General features: G+C 36.6%; 1 protein-coding gene and 1 long non-coding RNA gene across 3 annotated transcripts; one reads left to right on the top strand and one right to left on the bottom strand.

The window, feature by feature from the left end:
* The first annotated feature begins 917 nt into the window (after window positions 1-917).
* Window positions 918-20,858, top strand: fgf13b (fibroblast growth factor 13b). Its single transcript, XM_079448983.1, has 8 exons — window positions 918-1,019; window positions 1,116-1,148; window positions 1,299-1,476; window positions 3,910-4,077; window positions 15,754-15,864; window positions 15,955-16,058; window positions 18,245-18,443; window positions 19,790-20,858. The coding sequence occupies exons 3-8, from the start codon at window positions 1,425-1,427 to the stop codon at window positions 19,924-19,926; spliced, it is 771 nt and encodes a 256-aa protein (XP_079305109.1). The 5' UTR covers window positions 918-1,019; window positions 1,116-1,148; window positions 1,299-1,424; the 3' UTR covers window positions 19,927-20,858.
* On the bottom strand, window positions 7,074-10,942 carry LOC306889728. Of its 2 annotated transcripts, none has more exons than XR_013786224.1 (4): window positions 10,770-10,942; window positions 10,443-10,531; window positions 10,223-10,291; window positions 7,074-8,618 (listed from the first exon to the last, which is right to left on the bottom strand). It is a non-coding gene; the product is annotated as an uncharacterized lncRNA (long non-coding RNA). The 2 variants fall into 2 exon arrangements; XR_013786225.1 differs by having other exon boundaries at window positions 10,443-10,557; window positions 10,770-10,941.
* Window positions 20,859-22,253: the final 1,395 nt, after the last annotated feature.

Genomic DNA, 22,253 nt, shown 5'->3' with positions numbered 1-22,253 from the left:
GGTGTTTTTTTGTCTGCACCTGCAGGGTTGTTTGTTGATCTTAATGTTTTCTTTTTATTAAAAGGGTTTTGTACAGTGTCAGGTTAAAAAGACAAAATGATCGAATGTTTGAAGAATGTATTTTGTCACACATCAAACGCCACGTCATATACATATTATTACAGTTTGTGTATTAATATGTCCATAAACCTACGTTCTACGTTCTGACGTCATGCATGGCAGAGAACGTCAGAGAACTTCAAGTGACTTACAAAATTTTGAGACTTGTAACACGGCAAATATTGACAAATCCAGGGTAATCTGCTTTGGTGATTTAGGGTAAATGAGTCAACATCAGTTTCACAACAGAAACTACATAATGGCTGTTTGGTGGTATCTTATACTAAACATATAAAGAACCAGTCAAATAAAAACTTTTCATTTTCAATTTTATAGCTCATACTCAGCTATTCATCACACAACAGCACTGACTTCAAATGGACCCTTTTATATAACCGGCTCTTGAGTTCTCTGTGCCAGTCAAACAGAAAGTACAATCTACATAATTGATGTTGTTTTAAGATGGGAAAATGTAAAAATATTGTAGCAAGATAACTTTCATTCTATGCATATACAGATATCCTGAATAAACACAAGCACAGTACAAATAATCAAACTAAATGTTTTGATGTTGAATAATACAGGCCTTGCTCATTTTGAATTGGGTTGACATATCAAATTTATATTTTTTCAATTTAAAAAACTTGGCTGATTCACAACACGATCTATTGAAATTTGTCAAAGGAAACTAAAGAATGATCTTTCGTTAACGTCCTGCGTAATGTTTGATGAATCTGTCTGAATCACTAATGGTGGCCGACGTCATTCATCACGTGTTGAAATTTGGGGACAGGGCTTCACAACGCAATAGTTGCGATACACCGCCATGTGGTTTCATTGATATCACACAGGAGCGCGCATCACACGCGCTCAAATTGCAACCAGGACTTATTAAACTACGACACAAGGAAGTGTGAAAGGTGATAACGGTTTCTAAGACATATTTCAGTTTTATCCTCCTTTTTACAAATATTTTTCACATCTGGCTTTACTTCCTTTTGTCATGTGAAACAAAGCGGAGCGCTATGCGTAACTGCCAGAGATACACGGTAAGGATCAGCTACACTATTGAAAATCAATGGCATGAAATACATTCCTTCTCCAGGTTATTTGTTTGTTTGGAAAATGTATTGTTTAACAATGTATATACAAAAACGTGGTATAAAATATAAAACAATCAGAATTTCTCTGTTAAACAGCGCTCTTGAGTGAAAAGGTAGTTCCTTTAAGGAGTTGGCCACTGTTGAATAGAAGAGCCAGTTTTTAATGATCGGACCTATTTGGTTTGAGTTATCGTCTGGAATTTTGCTTCAAAACTGGGATCTATGAGCGGGAAAGCATTACTCAAGATTAAAGAAGACAAGGATGCAACCAAGGGTAAGACATCGCATAGCCTTTCCCATCGCAGTGTCCATCTGCCTTTTCCCTCTTCGTGTATTCTCGTAAACTTGGTCTATTTAAAAAAAGGAATACGCACGATAAAAGCTATTTATGGTTCAGGTGGTTTCCAGGCGATAGACCAATGCACGAATAAAAAAAAGATTATTCGCTAGCTGCCTAATAGTTAGTTGCCTATCAGCAACGGCGTCACATAGAATAACTTCAATTGCATAAGCGCAAAACCTGCAAGTGCGTGAGATGCTTATTTGTGATCACAACAGATATCGTGCGGTCACTTTAAATCTACTGTAAAAGCTGAGCGCGTCTCTATTTTCTCTTCACGCGCTTGGCAAACGCGTTACTGCTAGATTAACACAAAGTAAGCTGAATGCACATTGTCAGGGTTTTGTATGCATTTGTTTATTTTTCTTGACAAAACGGGCATAGATAGACGAAGCACTATGCGCGCTTCAGTTCACAGATGTAGGCTGGGTATTGCCATGGTGACAAAGAGGCGGAGAGAGGCTGCCTCATAAAAAATGCATAGCATGCTGTATAAAGCGGAGATGTGTGCTTATTTTGTATCTACGGTGGTCCCCTCGCTGATATTTAAAGCATATTTTATACTGTATCATATAAATATATAACCAACACTCAAATGGACGTCTGAGCATTATGTGTGTGGCTGGTTAGTTGGGTCTTAAGTATTTCATCCCCTAACCCTCCAGAGTAATGGTTCTGCAAAGGATTACATTTGATCAAGTTGTTAGAGTAAAAATTCATTAAAGCTTATTACGTCATGGAAAGTCAAAAGCATCAACTCTGAGGCAATGCAAAATGAGGGGTCATTAAAAAGGCATAGCTTTTAATTGTTTAAAAGACCAGCAGGGATTCAGCTTGAACAAGGGAGCATTAAGCTTCTTTTTTTAATGAAACAGTTTATACCTAGCAGCCTAGCAACTGTTTTATTATTGGATTTCACCTTTTGTGCCCATCTTTTAGTTGATTAGAAGGTATAATATGATAGACTGAGAGAGGTTGACGGTAACACTGGGCTGCTCCAGTGATTAAGCATTGCAATAAAACTTGGAAAACATACATATTCATAATCTAAGATGCTACTTAAAAATGGTGCTATATAGCACTAAAAATGGTTCATGGCTCGTAATCATAACAGAACCTCTTTAAGTGCTATAGATCCATAGCACCTTAGTCATCCCAAATATCCGCTGAAGAACCTCTGAAGAACTACTGAAGCACCAAGATATGGTTCTACAGTATATAGCACTTAAAGTGGTTCCCCTATGATTAAAAGCCAAGAAACACTTTTTTTAAGGGGCTCCTATACACAAGTATAGACCACTTCGAAAAATGTAAGCAACACTGATCCAACGTCCTGTTTAATTTTTTTAACACAAATATTTGAACAGAATACAGCCAACAGAACATTTTTAACCGAACCAAAATCTTCTGCCGATACCTATAAGGTTTAATTATAAATGTAAGATTTAAAAATCAAATACATAAAAATTAAACCAGAAGTACTTCTGGACCATTGTTTACATCTTGTGAAGTGGTCTATAAACAAGACTCTAACAGAACGAATGGAAATCTTTCAGTATTTGGCAGTATGTATCTACCCATATATCGTCGTTCTCCTTCCAAAACCTTGGATCTCCAAATTAGTTTTCAGGAAATGGAAAAAACACTGTACTTTTTAAAATATATAGTGTGTTGTTGTCAAAGTTGCAAGCACTTTTAAAACATTTGTATTGGTTAGAAGTTTGCAAAACCCAGTGATAAACATAAAGGGTGTCTAATAATGATTTATGACAAACATTAAAAATTAAGAAATATGGAGATACAAGGTTTTAGAAAGACAGCAGTGATATGGTAAAAACCTGTTGTATTGTTGTTTGCCGTTTGTTTGGCATTTAGTATGCCTATCATTACAATAGCTTAGATACTGTACGCTAACACATTGTAGTTCTGTTCTTAAAAAGAATATTTATCTTTTGTAAAACATGACATGATCTTATAGAAACCGTAAAAATATTGTTATTTCTTAAAACAGGAAGATCAAAAAGTAAAGCAATAGCTGTAGTTCTCCCCAAAAATTCTCTCATGTTGTTGCTACTATTATTCTGTTTCTGTATCCAAAAGGAAATCACAGCTTATGGCATACAAGTTATTCTTGGTGAACATTTCCTTAAAAACCACCATGCACTTTTACATCTGTGGCTTTGCCACCAGATGTCAGTATCATCTTTGCTAACTTATGAGCTGTTTGTGACCCTCTCTCTTCCCTACTGTGTACATGTGTATGTGCACCCTTGCATGCGTCTCTTTGTTACATGATGTTTACATGATGTTTAGATTTTGTCATACCATTACTTTACTAATACTTTCTGTTCTATCGTTATGTTCAAGTATACACAGTTCAAGATGGCAAGGAGTACATTCTCTTGCGGGAGGAGTCAAGTCAGTCTTTTGAAGTAGATCAGAAAGAAAACTCACCATTTCATAATAAATGTCAGGAACTCTTTTGCTGTCCGTTTTGGAACTTCTTCATTCTAAAGAAAAAAGAAAATATTGAAGGTTTGCCAATATAAAAGGTTTATCGGTTCTGCCTTCACAGCACCTATAAATGTGCACTTTAATTTCAATGCTGATGTCACACAAATGTTTGCCAGTGTAAATACTCACATTATTTACCCACGGACAAGTCCAGTGAAGACACGGTGTAAGGCTTTGTTCACACAAAGGATTTTGTTTTAATTAAATCTTATTTAATAATACAATCGTTTGAACTGTAAGTTACAATTTGCTCAGGTTTAAAATGATTGGAACTTGTGCAATGGGTGTTTCTTCATTGAGGAAAATACATTGATCACAGACAACAAAATTAGAAAAGGTGGTACTTTCAAACCAAAGAGAAATGTTATATGCCTGTTTTTTCTGCCTGTGTGACCATAACCTAAACCAGAGTTTCTCAACCAGGGTTCACAACACACTTCCAAGGTCTCCTTTAGATGACTTAACATGAATTAAAATTAAAATGAGATAAAGCTAGAAGATTTTTCTTACAATTTTGTTACTAATATATAACATATATTTTTAGTAATACCAAAACAGTTGAGAACCACTGGCATAAAATGTTTAGTATGCCCTCATCTCTCAACCAGCACAACCAGCATGCTTTGATTGTTCTTCCAATTTCATAGCCACATTGTCGAGGTGAGCCTAGTATTTCCTTGTAGTCTCTTAGCACCATCTAGTGGTAGCTTGTCAGATCATCTTTGTCAGGGTGGGGTTGTTTTTTTCTCTTTCTCAGCTGAAAAACACAGGTTTACAAGGTCAAATCTAAAGCATAATTGACTGCTTTTGAATACCAGCCCCCTAGAGTAAACCAGGGATGATTCATTTTTTCTAGTCTTTTGTTTAGACAATAGTCCTACCTTCAGCAACTGGTTTATTTATCATCAGATAAGTGGCCATCTCCATTTGCAATGTTATTCCAGATTAATTTATATTTTGTTTATTTATTTCTGGTTTTTAACTACGAAAGTACATCAAGGAGGTTTTTTGAATTTTGTAAACCGTACACATGAACAAAAGTTGTGACTCTGTTATGTCTGTTATCAAGGATTAAAGTGAGTTTGTAAATGCAGACTCTAATAGGCCCTATCAATTTGGTTCAACAGTTTATTATTACAATTGTACATAGTTATTAATCCTGGTTACTGATTAACTCTGTAGATGGAATTCTCACTGCTGTCTGCTTGTTTAATGCAAAATAATCAGCTATTTTATCTGTAAAGAAATACAAAATGGTATAACATGATCTAAAATAGGCTAACTTTATTTTATGTCCAAGTGTGCACTAAACACAACGAGAAAACACTTGTATGGCTGTGATATGATCTTAGATTTATCATACTGAATACATAAGGTTAATATAGGTCGCATGTTGGTACAACACATAACAGGAAGGAAAGCCAGACTAATTTAATATCCTCGTTTGAGAAAAATGCTGTTTCCTCATTATATCTCATTATTCTCTCTGAACAGTGTGCAGTGACGCAGGAGCTGCGGCTGCTTCTGCTGAACTGTCTGTAAACTGTTCTTGGTTTTTGGGAATTGAATACCAGCAAGATCTCTGACATTTCTATTTACAAGAGTGATATTAAGTATAAAGCAGGACTTTGTATCTAAATTGATTGTGTTTGTCGGCCTGCTGTTTTTCCTGATGCCATTTTGTCAACGATACTGAATTGTTTACAATTCAGACAGACAGCTGATATTTCTGCAGCTCTTTTATGGCATTTAAATTTAATTTCCTCCTCAATGCGCCGCGTCTTCATTCAGCTCACCCATTTGCTCCCTCAAGCACACACTGTAAAAAAAAAACCCGTAAAAAAACGGTAAATCTCTGGCAGCAAAGTTGCCAGACGTATTCCGTCAAATTACAGTAAAAGAATGTTTTTCAAAATTACATGCAAAAACCGTAAAAATACAGAGAATATTTTACAGTCATAATTCATTTAATTACAGTGTATTACTGTAAATAATTGTTATTTAACTGTAGAAAAACAGATAAATTATGTGAAAATACATTAAAAACAACTACCTTTCAGGTTAATCTCTGTAAATATATGGCTTTTATTTGTTACTTTATCAAGTTTCTCTGTATTTATACAGTAATATTCTTTCAAAATACAGTTTATCTTTGTAAAATAAGTAAAAAGACATGTAAGAAAACGTAATAATTATGTGAAAATACAATAAAAACAACTAACTTTCAGGTTAATCTCTGTAAATATATGGCTTTTATTTGTTACTTTATCAAGTTTCTCTGTATTTATACAGGAATTTTCTTTCAAAATAATGTTTATCTTTGTAAAATAAGTAAAAAGACATGTAAGAAAACGTAATAATTATGTGAAAATACATTAAAAACAACTACCTTTCAGGTTAATCTCTGTAAATATATGGCTTTTATTTGTTACTTTATCAAGTTTCTCTGTATTTATACAGTAATATTCTTTCAAAATACAGTTTATCTTTGTAAAATAAGTAAAAAGACATGTAAGAAAACGTAATTATTATGTGAAAATACATTAAAAAACAACTACCTTTTAGGTTAATCTCTGTGAATATATGGCTTTTATTTGTTAATTTCAAAATACAGTTTATCTTTGTAAAAGAACTAAGAACAATCGATAAAACCCCAATAAGTACATAAAATCAAAGACAAAAATATTACATAAATATATTTAAAATTATTGGCCATTGCAAAAATAATCATAGTACGTTAAAAATACCTTAAAATTAGCTACATACATAATCTGTAAATTAAGGTATTTAGTTGTCGTTATATGAAACAATATTTTGTGTTAAAATATAGCCAATCTAATGTATAGTAACTAAGAAATGTTGTTTCTACCAGTAAAACAAAATCTATAAAAATGTAATGGGTACCTCCAATAAAACAGAACAGTCATTTTAGTGAATTGCAAACAAACGTTTAATGTTAATTGGACAGTAGAAATACAAGCAGAGCATGAAAAAATAGCTACATTATGATAATTAAGTGATTGTCAAATAAAATGTTTTAATGGATAAATAAAAACATTTAAAGGAATTAAAATACACAATATTTTGAACTATGCATGGGTCTAAATAACGTGTTTTCACTATCCGTATGAGTGAGTGAGAGTGAGTGAGTGTTTTTTGCTATTTTGATGGTAACTTTTTTTAAGACACTAACATTTCAGCCAGAAGAATCAATGAATGAATATCTGCTAAATTTATTTTACAAATTTACTGACACTGTAAGGTGATGCTCACAGTTAAATCATACCAAAGCTACTTTTATCATGGTTCTCAAAGAAAAGCATACCCATAGAGTAGGAAATGCCTTCCTGTATTTCCAGACAGATATTAGTGAACTTCTGTTTTTTTAAAGCAATTACTGAAACATTTTCTTGGTCCAGAGTTAAAAATACTTTTTAAAGGGTTAGCTAAAGTGAACAGGTGCTTCTGTTTTGAAGTCCATAAAAGTGCATCTATCCATCATAAAAACAATCACAGGGCTCTGGGGGGGTTAAAGATTTAGTTCACCTCAAAATTAATTTCCTGATAATTTACTCACCCCAATGCCATCCAAGATATCCATGCCTTTCTTAAGTGTAAAAGAAATTAAGTTTGAGGAAAACATTTCAGGACTTTTCTCCACTCAACGGACTTCAAACGCAACCAAAATGTTGAAATCCAAATCAATGCAGTTTCAAGGGATGTGCACGATCGCACCTGAGAAATAGGGTCATAAAGTATCTAGCGAAACAGTTTTTTTCATTTTTAAATGAACAATTGTGGTTAAAAAGTATATAAATGTTTGTCTTGTGCTGGTCTGCAACGCGCCAGGCATTATGTCATCATGTTGGAAACGTCGCAATTTCTTTTAAATAAATAAAAAAAGATGTCGGACGAATTTTGAAATTGGAGGACAAAATGAGATGGTATTTGTCGCACTTCCCTGCCTTTTTAAACCGGAGTACACCGATAAATGACATGACGGGTGACGATTCCAACGTGATGACGTAATGCCCAGCGAGGTGCAACACAAGCACAAGTCGAATAATTGTGGTTAAAAAGTATATACATGTTGTGTGTCTGTTTTTTTTTTAAATTACCAATCGTTTCGCTAAATAAGACCCTATTCCTGACGTCCACAGCCATTTGAAACTGCATTGCGATTGATGTCCATTGTGTTGATAAAAATGCTGAAATGTTTTCCTCAAACTTAATTTCTCTTCCACTGAAGAAAGAAAGACATGGACATCTTGGATGGCATTGGGGTGAGTAAACTCAAGAAATTCATTTTGAGGTAGACTAATCCTTTAATAAAGGCCTTCTGAAGCAAAGAGATGCGTTTGTGTAAGAAAAGCATCCATATTTATAACTTTATAATCAAAATTATCTAGCTTCTGCCAGACGACTGTATGCATTCATATGGTGTCAGAAGAATCGTTCATCATAGATTACACAGATTTCAGATTAAAAACAGTCCCCTATTTCCACACCTGGGTTGTCATGGTCATCTGATGTAGATCCACAAGCACAGGTTTATCTATAACCTGAAATCACAAAAGGAGGACATATTTTAAAATACTATTTAAATTTAGGGTTAGGACTTCCCCTATCCATGAATGACTCTTACATAGTGCACCTTTAAGGTGTAATGGATTAGTTTAAGCTTCTTTTAAATGTACAAACTCATTATGGAGTAAACACTGATACCCCTTTTCCACCAAGGCAGAGCTGGTCTGAACCAGCACCCGGTTCTTGTTGGTGGAAAAGGGGTATGAAACAACCTGTTATGATTGATATTAAAGGATTAGTTCACCTCAAAATGAATTTCTTAAGTTTACTCACCCCAATGCCATCCAAGATATCCATGTCTTTCTGTCCTCAGTGGAAGAGAAATAACGTTTTTTTTAGGAAAACATTTCTGGACTTTTCTTCACAGAATGTAGTTTAATGGGACCCAATGTTTCTCAGTTCATATCCATGCAGTTTCAAAGGTCTTTGAAGTGCTTCAACGGGCTCAGCACGATACCAGCTGAGGACGAGGGGGTTTTCTAGCGAAACGATCAATTATTTTTATTATAAAACAATTATATACTTTATATACAATAGTTCGGATTGAGCTCAAGACTGAATAAGCCGGGAACTACGACATCATGCTCAACGGCGCATGCACGTGCGGAAGTACCGCACCACTGTTTACAAACTGAACTTATATATATGGGTACAATGCCGGTGCCATCCAAGCATGAGGATGTAGTTCCCGGCTTCTTCAGTCTTGAGCTCAATTTAAACTATTGTATATAAAGTATATAATTTTTTTATAATAAAAATAATCGATCGTTTCGCTAGAAAACCCCCTCGTCCTCAGCTGGTATCGTGCTGAGCCCGTTGAAGCACTTCAAAGACCTTTGAAACTGCATGGATATGAACTGAGAAACATTGGGTGCCATTAAACTACATTCTGTGAAGAAAAGTCCAGAAATGTTTTCCTAAAAAAAAACGTTATTTTTCTTCCACTGAGAAACGAAAGACATGGATATTTTGTATGGCATTGGTAGTTCACCCAAAAATGACATTTAGCCTGTGATTTACTCACCCTCAAGCAATCCTAGGTGTATATGACATTCATCTTTCAGACAAATACAATCGGAGTTATATTAAAGTGCCCCATTATAGAATTTTGAAAATTACCTTTCATAGCTTTCGTGTGTAACAGATCTAAGTGAACGAAAACATCCAGAGTTTCACTTTTATCACGGATAGATGCACTTTTACACCCATTCACTTCCATTATAAAGCTGGGAAGAGCCAGGGCATTTGTTAATATGAATGTATTCGTCTGAAAGGTTATATACACTTAGAATGTGAGTAAATCATGGGCTAATTTTAATTTCAGGGTGAACTATCGCTTTAAGACTAGAATATGCAAATGATTTATTATGCTAATGAAACAATTACAATGCCATACCTATCATCCAAATGAAACATTCACTACATTTAGAACCTACACCATGTGCAGGCCTCACCACGTGCGTCATGCACAGCACGAATCATTCAAATGGATTCTTAAAACACTATGTACAATACATGTTTATTAACAGTCAACCAGATCTATTTTCTTTCATAAAATTTAACTAATCAAACAACATACCTGTTAACAGACCACATCATCAGTGGATCAACGGGGCAATGGCTTCTCTCTCACGCTCTCCTGTAGACACTGGGCGTAATAGTATAATTATAAGCACATTATGAATTTCATAATCTTATTACAATTAAACACTTCATCACAATCCACACGATCAAATGCTGTTATCACTTAAATCACACTGGAGCAAAAACTTGCATTTGGACAATAAAACTCATCTTACCAGAGAAACGTCCTCGAGAAAAACAACGTGCATGCGATCGCACGTCGTATGGAGAAACCCCGCGATGTTTCACCGATGACGCTCCCACTCTAAACGAAGACTCGAAGAAAAGTTCCTTTAATTTAACGTTATATTCTCTTACTTGTGAACAGTAATATGAACAAAATTGTGTGAGATTCATTAATCCATTTGAATTATAAAACAGAAAACAAAAGTAGTATAACAAGTAAATTCAAGAAAATTATACAATATAGGGGGAAAACTATTCAAATATTTCACACCAGTTACAAATGTATACTTTTTATATCGCGCTGAAAACACTCTTACCTTCGTTCGAAACGCAGGAGAAAACATTACATTCCTTATTCCAAAATGCCAATGCAGCTCGATGATATCCGAGGATGGCTCACCTAAAAGCATTGAATTGAAAACACCCGCGCAAACCCGTTGAGAAGACGTCTCTGACAACCGTTTGTCAATTCAAATGTCTAAAACATGTGACCAAATCATTGCTCTTTCGGCTGTTATGACCTATGACACATTCGACGTTGTGGGCGGGAATTGGCGGCAAATTTGAATCTGTGTCGCACACAAACAACAAGATGCATCTGAATAAACGTGTGAATGTTAAATAGTTGTATGGAGTTGAAAGTAGAATAATATTATTTTCATTATTCTGTGGAAATATTTTTCAACAAAAGTTACAATAACAATTTTTATATATATGTGCAAATACGTAGTAGCAATATGTTTTATATATATAGTTATATAGTTATATATAGTTTAACCATTAGGATTTGTTGGTGTTTTTCTGTGCACGTGTAAAACATAGGCTATCTGGAAAATTCCACAGGGAAAGATTCTGTTGGTGCTCCCGTATGACTGTTGGCCCCATACTTCACTACATCCACCCTATTTTCAACATGGACAAAGCAATTTCATACGAGATAATTTAATGTATGAGACTTCGGTTTCATTAGTCACTAGGTTAACAGCCTGAAAAAAACAAGAGTGTAGTAAAAAATTACTTGTGCTTTATGATTATCGTGTGTTTATGATTATGATTACGAACTTTGTTATCACTTGCTGCACTGGATAAATTAAAATCTCTGAGAACTGTGGGTAGGATAATTAAGTGTGTTAGGGATGCTTTGCCCCATGCATTACTGTCTTGCATGAACTCAGCCCTGGTAGATGGCACAGTAAACAAGAGATGATCTGTCAAATTATGATTGATGCTGGCGTAATACAATGTTTTGTATGAATAAAATGCTTCAGAAATATGGAGTTGTCTAAGTTCTGAAATTTGAAATTGTAAATTTTATAATAAATCATTGAAGGAACCATGGACAACAAAAAGTTAAGCTCTGAACTTTGATCCAGGAGACATAGGCATTGCTTGCCAGGGCATGGTGAAACCCTAAATAAACCACATTTTACATTGTTGATAATTTATAAAAATAATATAGTTCATTTGGAGTTTGCTATAATGTGCTATTATTATATTAACAGACATTGCACCCTGGAGAAAGTTATTCCTGGGGAACATTCTCAAGGGGGATACATTTAAAACACTTTCAATTCACTGATTTATGTAATTTTACATACATTTTTGTCCGGAACAGGAAAATAATCAATAAAACATTTACAATAATTGTCTGTAAAAATACATCTTTTAAATCTGTAAAAATTAACTGTAATTTTCTGTAAAAATAAATTTTTAATCTGTAAAAATAGTATGAAATGCCTTTAAAAAACATAATTTTTATGTAATTGTTATTTACAATGAAACACTGTCATTTTAATGGTAAAACTTTTAATTACAGCAAATATCTGTTAAACAACAGCATTTTACTGTTTAATGAAAAAATGGGGAAATTCTGTAAAAAAATACAGAATATTACCTGTAAAATAACGTTTTTTTTTTACAGTGCAACGTTTAAGTAAATCCTCGAGTGAGAGAAAGAAACATGATTCGTGATTAGGATTCATTTATCACAACAGTGTTCGCTTGAAAGATTTTCGCTACCCTCTTCTTGCTATGAATGACCCTGAAGAGAACGGTAGTGTTGGCAATATAGCAAATGCATCTAATGAATCATTGATGAGGCGCCCCAAACTCATGGTGGTTTGTCAATATCGCCGATAATGATCTGCTATGATTACGGGGCCGCGATCTTTTAATGGACAGAATACTCATGAGAATTTGTTGAAAGTTTGGAACGCCCTTTTACTTGCTTTGCACACAGTGAAGAAGTGCGAAAGAGTAAAAGCCATCTTTGGATGCGTAGCATGCAGGCGTTTCCTTTAAGAAGATCAGTATCAGGTACATTTTGAGATATCTGGCCAGTTGGAGCCTTTAGTCATGTGCACAAATGCATGACGTATTACTTTAAAAATAATTATATATTGCGCGTATGGCATGTTTAAATGGTTTTGTTTTTATTAACACAGATTATCATTAGGACTATTTTCTTCGGCGCTGTCCGTGGTACTGAAATTTGCTACGGTCCAATTAAACTTGATCTCAAGTGGGTCGACAGTTTTCTAGTTGTTTCCATCAAAGTACGATTTCGTTAACCATGCCTGAAACAGATTATGCTTTACAGTAAATTAATGTAATTAAGGTGTGTATTGTGGAAATCATGTATTTTCCTCTACGCCTTAAAATAGATGGCACCGCCGATCTTTTACTATATGTTCTAAAACTCAAAGAAATATATTATGTAACACATATTTTCGTTGTGCTGTTATTCTTTGAGAAGAGAAGGCATTCTTAATGCTGTCTAAGAATGTATACAATTTACAGAGACAAAACCATTTAATCTATTGCCATTAGAATTGTGTTGCGTAACGTGCTTAAAAAGTAAAACACACAAATATTGGTACAAGAAGAGGCGCTGCCCATTTTATAAGTGCACACTGCAATTAGACAATTAGGTATTGTAAAATCAGGCTGGTCTTGATTTCACTAGATGTTGTTAATACACGGCGCCTTGTTGAAGACAACAGTCACGTCTCTCGGGCTGTCTGTCACCATGCAGCCCACTGAATCTGTGCTGCAGGAGCCACTGTGAGTGGAATGAGGTTCGTGCTGCAGAGAAAAGACTAGAGGAGGAATCTCCGCACCAGCAGAAGGGGATCTTCTTTCCCACAGATTCACGGATCGTATTGCTGACACCACTGGAGACTGCTAAAATCACATTTCTGCGCTTTGAATATTATTCCAGATATGCTTTTCGCACGCCTCTGAATTTCCATATTTTGGGCGGTCTTGGGTAATGGGGACGAGTCTATTTAGCACCTATGCTGAGCTTTACTGCTGAGCACATCTCCAGGAGAAGCAGCCAAGACCACCGGGGAAACATAAACAGCGACGCCGATTAATCCACTCAACTTCAATTAAAGGATGCGTTATTGAAAGGCGGGGACCTCTTGCTGGACATTTTTGGCACCATTCTCGCTCTCTTTCTCGCTCCTGTTTCTCACAAGAAGAAAATATTTAATAATTTCCCAAGACGCGATGTGGTAACAGGTGCTCATATCTTTCTCAATCAGTGCATGGCTTAGTGCTCCAAACACTCTCGGAGTAGGGAGGTTTGGATCATGGCACAATGGCACTGGGTTCTCTCTCATGCATACGCGCTATTATAAAGATCCATACGAAAAGGCAAGGTTTTCTGGAAGAGATTCCCCCCGGAGAGAAGTGGGGCTGCCGTTCGGGAGCTGCTGCACCATGTCAGAGCACAACAACAACAGCTGAAAGAACTGTTTAGCTGCTATGAATGTTTAAAACCCAAGTGAATCTTTTCTGGAAATGCTCGGTCCCTGTGGGGGAAACAGTGTACCTCTGAAATGACAATTACGCAGTCCCTCACGGAATATTGATTATGTTTAATCAGTGACAATGTTTTGAACATACAGGACTCGAACACACACAACATTCTGTGTGTGAGAGGTAATTTTTTATCTGGGACGCGTCGTCACACCACTACGCCAAACTGGCTAACGCCGCAGCGATCGCCAGCTCCCTCATTCGGCAGAGGAGGCAGGCGAGGGAGCGAGAGAAAGTCAATGCCGGCCGCTGCGCAAGCAGCCCCAACAGGAGCATAGGGAACTGCGAGAAACCCAACAGGCTCAACTTGTTCTCACGCGTCAAACTCTTTGGCTCAAAGAAACGCAAGAGAAGGCGGCCAGGTCTGATGTGCATTCTCCTTATCAGGCTTTACTACAAAAATCATATCCATTAATCATCTTCATGATCATCGTCATTGCCATAGTCGTCATTTTTTTCTATTAAACATTTCCCTACAAGAGTTTTAACACCATACTGTTATTCATGGAATGGGGTGTAGCAGGAAATTTAAACTTGACTTAAATCCACTGTGCAGAGTAACAAGAGGGATTTCACAGTTCATTGCTTTTGAGCACTGGCTTCTCTTTCAGCTAGAGCTGATGTTGCAATATCACTAGGGCGCACAGCACTATCATTTGTTATATATCATGCAGTCTGAGATCTGACTTAAGAGATAGAGATTCCACTTTTTGGGCTATATGCTGACTTCAGTTTGTTTTTAATATTTTGCTCCAACTTGATATGGTCGGTCTTTTATTATGTTCAGTATTTTAATCAGTACCATTCAGTCCCAAAAATAATATTTGATAATAAATGCTATAATTATACACAGGACATTTTGATCTAGTTTTTTAAAGAATCCAACGAGACTGGCGGCAGTTGGATGTATGCTCTTAAACACTACGTGAAATAGCAGTGAAATAACAAAATCTATATTGAAGCTGAAAAATGGTATTTAATTTGCCTGATCCAACCTGACTAAATTACATCACAGTACAACAACAGAAATAATAAAAAAAATGATTAATTAACATAAACAAATAAGAATCATTTAATTATAATTTGATTTGCATTGTACATTTACTACTGTTTACAATGAGGAAATTACTGTGCCTAAAACCCAAATTTTACTGATATCTGAATATGTCACATCAGTTGTTCATTCAAAGTTACGTAACGTTGGTACCGCTGCATGTTATCAGCTAACAGACATCACTGATAGTTATCTATCACCTGAACACTGAGGCATGCTTGGCAGATGCTTGCGTCCCCGTCGGCACCAGTATTGTTCTCTCAATGCACATTTTATGGTTTTTCAACAGCCATTTCTTGGCTTTCACAAGCTGTTTTCTTTGTGCTGAATGTTCTCTTCTCCTTCAGCTCGTATATTTTCCTGTTGCACTCCTCTCCTGTCCACTCTCTCCCTTCCTAAATTCTCTTCTCTCGATTCCACAGAGCCCCAGCTCAAGGGGATAGTCACCAAGCTCTACAGTCGCCAAGGTTTTCATCTGCAACTACAGGCTGATGGGACCATTGACGGTACAAAGGAGGAAGACAACAATTATGGTCCGTCCGCTGAATATAACGTGTTTAAACATGACTTGGCCTACACACGTATTTCCCTTGGGTTCAAAGCTGTTTTGTTGTCCTCCACAGCTATTTTCAACCTAATCCCTGTTGGGCTACGGGTGGTGGCCATACAGGGTGTCCAGACAAAACTCTACCTGGCCATGAACAATGAAGGCTACCTGTACACCTCTGTGAGTATACCCTGATTCTGCTTTAGCGATTTCATTGAACGTGGATTTGCAAAAAGATAAGTTTAAAATCTGGGTCTTTAATAATATCCACAAAGTACTGAGTGTGGGGCTACAGAAAACCATCACTTTCTGTCTGAAGAGCCACCTGCTACTCTCATTTAGGTTAAATCAATGTTTTAGACAGCTTCATGGATACAAGTAGTCTCATGCCTGAGGAGCCAAGCTGCTAACTTAAAGGTTACAGGTTGGATCCCAGACAGCAGCGATCAATGGACTTATAGTGTTAATGAGATCCAACTCCTGCCCAAACACTATCTGCTTTTCGTAGTTATTTAAGCATTGGCCAACTGTATTAAAATAAGAGATTATAAACATATTTAGACATGCTTGTTAGCACCTCCACATAAAATTCTCAGATAATTCACACTTGATGTAATTGCGTTTTATTCAGACTATCTATAGAATGCTCATGGGAAACGATGCATCGCCAAAAACCGCACAGAATTCGCTCTCTGTCCAGGACATACTCTGCAGATATTAAATATGAAGAGATGACAATAACACTCTAATGCATAGTTTGTTTTGCGAGTGTCTCTGTCCTTTGAATAAATGTGTTATGATGAATAATTTGGTGCCGGGCCAAGTTCTTCTGTCAATGAAAAATGTAAATTTTAGTAACATTGCTGACATTAGGTGGAAACCTAAAAGATTTGCTATGTGGTTTTCACACTCTTGGCCAGCCATTTGCTGCAATACTGCATTCTTTTATAATGCACAAATGCAAAGACTTTACTTTGTGTATACCTGTGTGGGCTTGTGTCTGACTCTCCACCCACAGGGATACTCAAACTCGCACCCATGTTATTTGGCCGTGCCATGTACGCTTCTTGTTGGTTTTGAGAGGTTTTTTTCTCCAGAACGAATGTATTGATCCACAAGAATGAGTCAAAGTATTTCAGGACTCTGGAGTATAATGATAATCAATCTGCTTCACAAACAGGAGGGAGAGTACACAGGGCGACGTGCCACGCTGGTTAGAGCGTTTATTAGGGTTCCAATTAGAGGAATTTACCTCAAATCTGTCTCTGTCTCTTCACTGCTTTATCTTGTTTCACTACACAGTAGAAAATACGTATTATTTTTGCCTTGTTGATCAGTAAAAACGATGTCTTCAGAGGTGTTTAAAGACCTTACATAATGAAGCGTTATGTTTTTATTACCTTAGAATTAGCTTTTTGATATACTCACCACGGGTCCCCTACATGGAATTCACCATGTTGTCCCTAAACCGACAAACTGCTCTACAGAGCGCGTTTCATAAATACGCTATTTCCTTTGGCAAAAAAGTGAAAACGTGACGTCATCTTAGTTCTGTGTCAGCCACCGTAGTGCTTCAAAGGGGAGGGGAGAGCTGTTGGTTCCTCACCGCTAGATGCCCCTAAATTCCATACACTGGACCTTCTAATATATTTATGATGGTTATTTACAGTATGTAAGATCAGTTGTTGTAGGAAAATATATAAAATGTGACCATTTTAACCATGTAGAAGCCAAGTTTTCATCTTAAATTGTTACAGAAATATCAACCTGAGTTACATTTACCTTATATATACTGTATATATTTACAAGATGAATGAAAACTTATCAATTTAACACATTCTGTAATTCAATTACAGTTACATTTGTTTTATACCACAAATGAGTTATGATCTGTTTACCATTATTTTAAAATGTGGAAAAAAGACCCAAAATCACATGACAGGGGCTTAATGAATCAGGGAAGCAAACGCAATAATACAGACGACCCAATCTATAAGCGAATGTGGGCAACCACGCATGCATATTCTAAATTCTCAGTTTTCCCTTGTTTATACAGAATCCCTACCCCAAAGTTTTCAAACTAAAACGGGGTCTGCAGCGTGTCCAAAAGTCTCCATTTTCGGGGTTCGAAAGCTAGCAAGAGTAATACGTTTTTAATGGAAATCGCCGCCTAAATAGTTTTTATGGAAAAGATACTGAGTAGGACAACTTAATTTTTGCACTGTGGTCTCTCTCTCTCACTCTCACTCCCTTTTACACACACACTCTTTATCTGCAAATAAGTCCACGCACACAAATGTTTTTCTTTCCCTCTTTCCCCACTGATTATTTTTCTGTTGTCTTCCTAACCCATTTAACTCTCACAGGAGCACTTCACGCCAGAGTGCAAATTTAAAGAGTCCGTGTTTGAGAACTATTACGTGACCTACTCATCAATGATCTATCGGCAGCAGCAGTCAGGTCGAGCCTGGTACCTGGGTCTCAACAAAGAAGGTCAAATCATGAAGGGCAACCACGTAAAGAAGACCAAGCCTGCTGCCCACTTCATCCCCAAACCTCTCAAAGGTTCGTTCAAGTGTCTCCTATACCGTTCCTCCGGCTGATAGCTTTCTAAAAATATCTACTTTCTGCTGAGAAGATATTAGTCAATTGTAGCACATGAATTACAAGTAGCTTGTTGGATTTCCAGAATGTGTACGGCTCAGCAGTTGATTGGTGCTGAAACAGAAACGTGCTCCCTGCACCATGGCCAACACGTACAGACAAAATTGAGAGACCATTGCAAATTTTCATTTAATCATCCTTTCTAGATGTTTTGTGGTCATTCCAGTCCAAAATTAAACCTCAGGAGTGACATAAAGGCATCCGACAGCAATGTGAAAGACGAGGTTATCACACAAAAGATCGAGGTTAAGATTGAGGTTATCAAAAAAAATACACTTTCAACCTTTCCTAAATACATGTACAAATATATCTGTTGTATTGCTTAAACGTGAGTATTTGAGGTCTAAAATTATACAGAGCATCTTTTCTGATATTTGGACCTGTTAACAATTATTTGAAATTTAGGAGAAATATTGTTGGTAGTTTAATATAGTTGGTAGTAAACATATCATTTTAAATAGGAAATTCAGAAAAACTGAAAATGATTTTGAAATGGTATCTTCATTTTTTCCACAGCTGTGTATAAAATAATATAGTGTTTCAATCCAAAAAGTAGGATTAGACATATACTGTATATACTGTACATTTACTGAACATATGCATAACTACATGAGCTTTAACAGATTTATGTATGAAGTTACTGACACGACACATGAATTCAAGTTATCTCCCATATCCGGGTTTAAAGGTATAAAGATCTGCATATAGGTAAGATAAGGGCTTCTCAAGCATACATACAATAAGAAAGTAAGGCTTATAATGGAATACCTATACCACAGACTATTTCCTTGTCAATTTACTTGATCACATTAAGATAACATGCAGCACTGCATCATCTAAAGCACTCAGGTACTCACTTGTTTTGTACTCTCTTAACATACAAACCTGCATATACAGAAACATGCAGGTTTTCACTCCTTAAATTAAAGTGGTCCCATTTCCTTCTCAGGTCTGAGTACGTCAGAGGGGAAATCATCAAAACTGCAGGTGTTTGTGTGCAGTCACGGGTGACGCGTGTAGAAGTAGACTCTGTTTGAAATGAGCTTGGGAGCTTGCAATTAGATTAAACCCAAACTTATCTGATATCAGTCTAGCTCCGTTTTTATTGCCGTTAGTTGTTTTTGTGGTGATAATTGGAGATTATTGATCTGATATAATAAAGTCAGTGGTCAAGCACATGAACACGTGGGCACCAAAACTTCATGAAACTCACTGAGACCTGTTACTTTTGTGTCTACCCTCTGTAGTTGCTATGTACAGAGAGCCTTCACTCCACGATCTGACCGAGTTGTCTCGCTCGGGAAGCGGCACCCCGACCAAGAGCCGGAGCGCCTCGGCCATGCTCAACGGCGGCAAGACTTTGAGCCAGAACGAGTCAACATAACTGCCGGGCACAACTGCGATCTTCTGCTGTATGGCTGCTGGACTCTACCATCAACTAAACAGCACAAATGTGTTTACAAGAGTGCGGCAAAACACTTAGCTGGTTGCTGGCAAGTTTTTCCTGAAATCACTGTGATCAATTGTGACTCAATTGTGAAATCTTTCCAAGAAAATCTACACTGTACAATCTTCTGCAGGTCAAAATTGTGACAAACAAATCAAGCCATCTCACTGATGTGGGGTCCTGCGTTTGTGGGCAATCCCCATTTCCATGTGTAGCATACAGAGCTGTGGTTGTCTCTTACTGTAGGTCTTTGCCTCTTCTATGAGAAACTTCTAGAACACCTACTTTTGTGTTTTGATCCATTTTGTCCTAGGAATGCTAAGTCAGTAGTGCAGAGTCAGCTACGACATGACAATAGCAGCTTGTAAGATCCATTTATCGGCATAGAGAAACAGAATCCCAAAGTTTTTAAACATATTATAAAAGTCTTTCAGCATAGCCTTTTTGATGCAGCGGTTCATTGTTGTGTCACTTAGGGGAACCACGATGGCTCTCGCATCTTTATTTTTGAGCTTTCCGCGACACAGTTTTACCAATTAAACATATTTTGAGTTTTGTCTGTCTGCACACCAAAGATGTCATTAGTCTGTTTTGAGTTTTTCAAAAGTAAGATAAAATGGTTGAGAAAACTGAAAGAATGAATGTCACATAGGAGTATTTGAAGCCCATTCTTTAATTGTTTTTGCTTTTCATGTGTGTGTACGTTTTGTCTATTTTTTAAGTTTTATGTATGAGTTCTCTTCTAATTTCGGGAATCCAGGAGAAAAACTCAAATCTAAGTTATTGATCAGTATAAACCTTGTAATATTTCGGTCCCCTCCCCCGGCCTTTGCTGTTTTTTTGTAAAGAGAACTGTAATAAAACCAAGCAAGAAAAACATCTATTGCTTCAACAGGGCTAAATGAGCATCAGTAAATCAGTCATGGGTGAACATTAATTTCTGTTGAAATCTAATTCATAGTCCTCGGTGGTTAGGCATCAACCCTTGGTTATAAGTTTACTCAAAATTTTCTTTTGTTTGCGCATAATTAATGCATGGAAGAAAGTGGACGCTGCATGTTGTGTGGCTACATATATTAACTATTAATATGGAACTATGTGATCTAATGGATACTGGAGTGAAATATAAATGTATATATATATATATATTTATATATATATATAAAAACATATATATATATACTGTACAGTATATGCATTTTATCCTGCTACATGCCCGTTTATTATTTGTTGTACATTTAAGAAGCTGCACTAAATAAAATGTTTTGTATGTTCAGAGCATTTATTATGTTTGATTTTGTATTAATAGATTATGGACCTTTCCCCTCAGATATAATGTACCTGTTAGGGTAAGGGTAGGAGAATATTGGGGGTATATAAAGTAAGGGTATATTGTCACAGGAATACACAACCCTGCTTTAAAATCACTAAATTGCTTGTTATTTTCAAACGGAAAAGAAAAGATAACTAACTCCCAACACTTTTATAGGGCCGATGTGTAATTGTTTGGAGGATCTATTGACAGAAATACAATATTATATACATAACTATGTCGTCAGAGGTATATAGTTGCTGGCAGCCAAATCACCCTGTAGCTCAAGACTGCTTGCCCACTGTAGCTAAGCAGGGTTGAGTCTGGTCGGTACCTGGATGGGAGAGCTTGTGGGGAAATACTAGGTTGCTGCTTGAAGAGGTGGTAGTGAGGCCAGCAGGGGGTGCTCACCCTGTGGTCTGTGTGGGTGCTAATGCCCCAGTACAGTTATGGGCACACTAAACGGTAAAAAGGCACTGTCCTTTGGATGAGACATTAAACTGAGATTCTGTGTCTCTGTAGTCATTAAAAAATCCCATTATGTCCTTTGAATAAGAGTAGGGCTGTAAATCTGGCATCCTGGCAAAATTCGCCTGTTCACCTCTGCACATCATCATGTGGGCGTTCTGGTGCAATATGGCTGCGGTCGCATCATCCACGTGGATGCTCCACATTGGTGGTGGTTGAGGAGGTCCCCCCTTCCAGGTAAAACGCTTTGAGTACCCAGAAATGCGCTATATTGATGTATATGTATAAAAATATAATAACCTTGCAATGAATGAAGCCTTATGTTTATATTACCTTTGAATGAGCAATTTCAATCTACATACACCGCGGGGGCCCTTTGCAGATTGTTTCTACTGTAGCCCTTAACGGACAAACTGCGCATTTGGGTAATACGTTCTTCTCCCTTGGCAAAGAAGCGAAAACGTGACAAGATCTTAGGCCTGTG

This window comes from Barbatula barbatula, assembly GCF_947034865.1.
Source record: "Barbatula barbatula genome assembly, chromosome: 24".
NCBI classification, from domain to species: Eukaryota; Metazoa; Chordata; class Actinopteri; order Cypriniformes; family Nemacheilidae; genus Barbatula; species Barbatula barbatula.
The sequence above is the reverse complement of the archived record's forward strand: the minus strand, read 5'-3'. Positions and strand labels throughout refer to the sequence as shown.

Bases quoted from the DNA above. Each gene is read 5' to 3' on its own strand.
- fgf13b (XM_079448983.1), top strand. From the start codon at position 1,425: ATGAGCGGGAAAGCATTACTCAAGATTAAAGAAGACAAGGATGCAACC. The intron at 4,078-15,753 runs GTTTGCCAATAT...TCGATTCCACAG, and splicing joins GAAAAAAGAAAATATTGAAG to AGCCCCAGCTCAAGGGGATA. The intron at 15,865-15,954 runs GTCCGTCCGCTG...TGTCCTCCACAG, and splicing joins GGAGGAAGACAACAATTATG to CTATTTTCAACCTAATCCCT.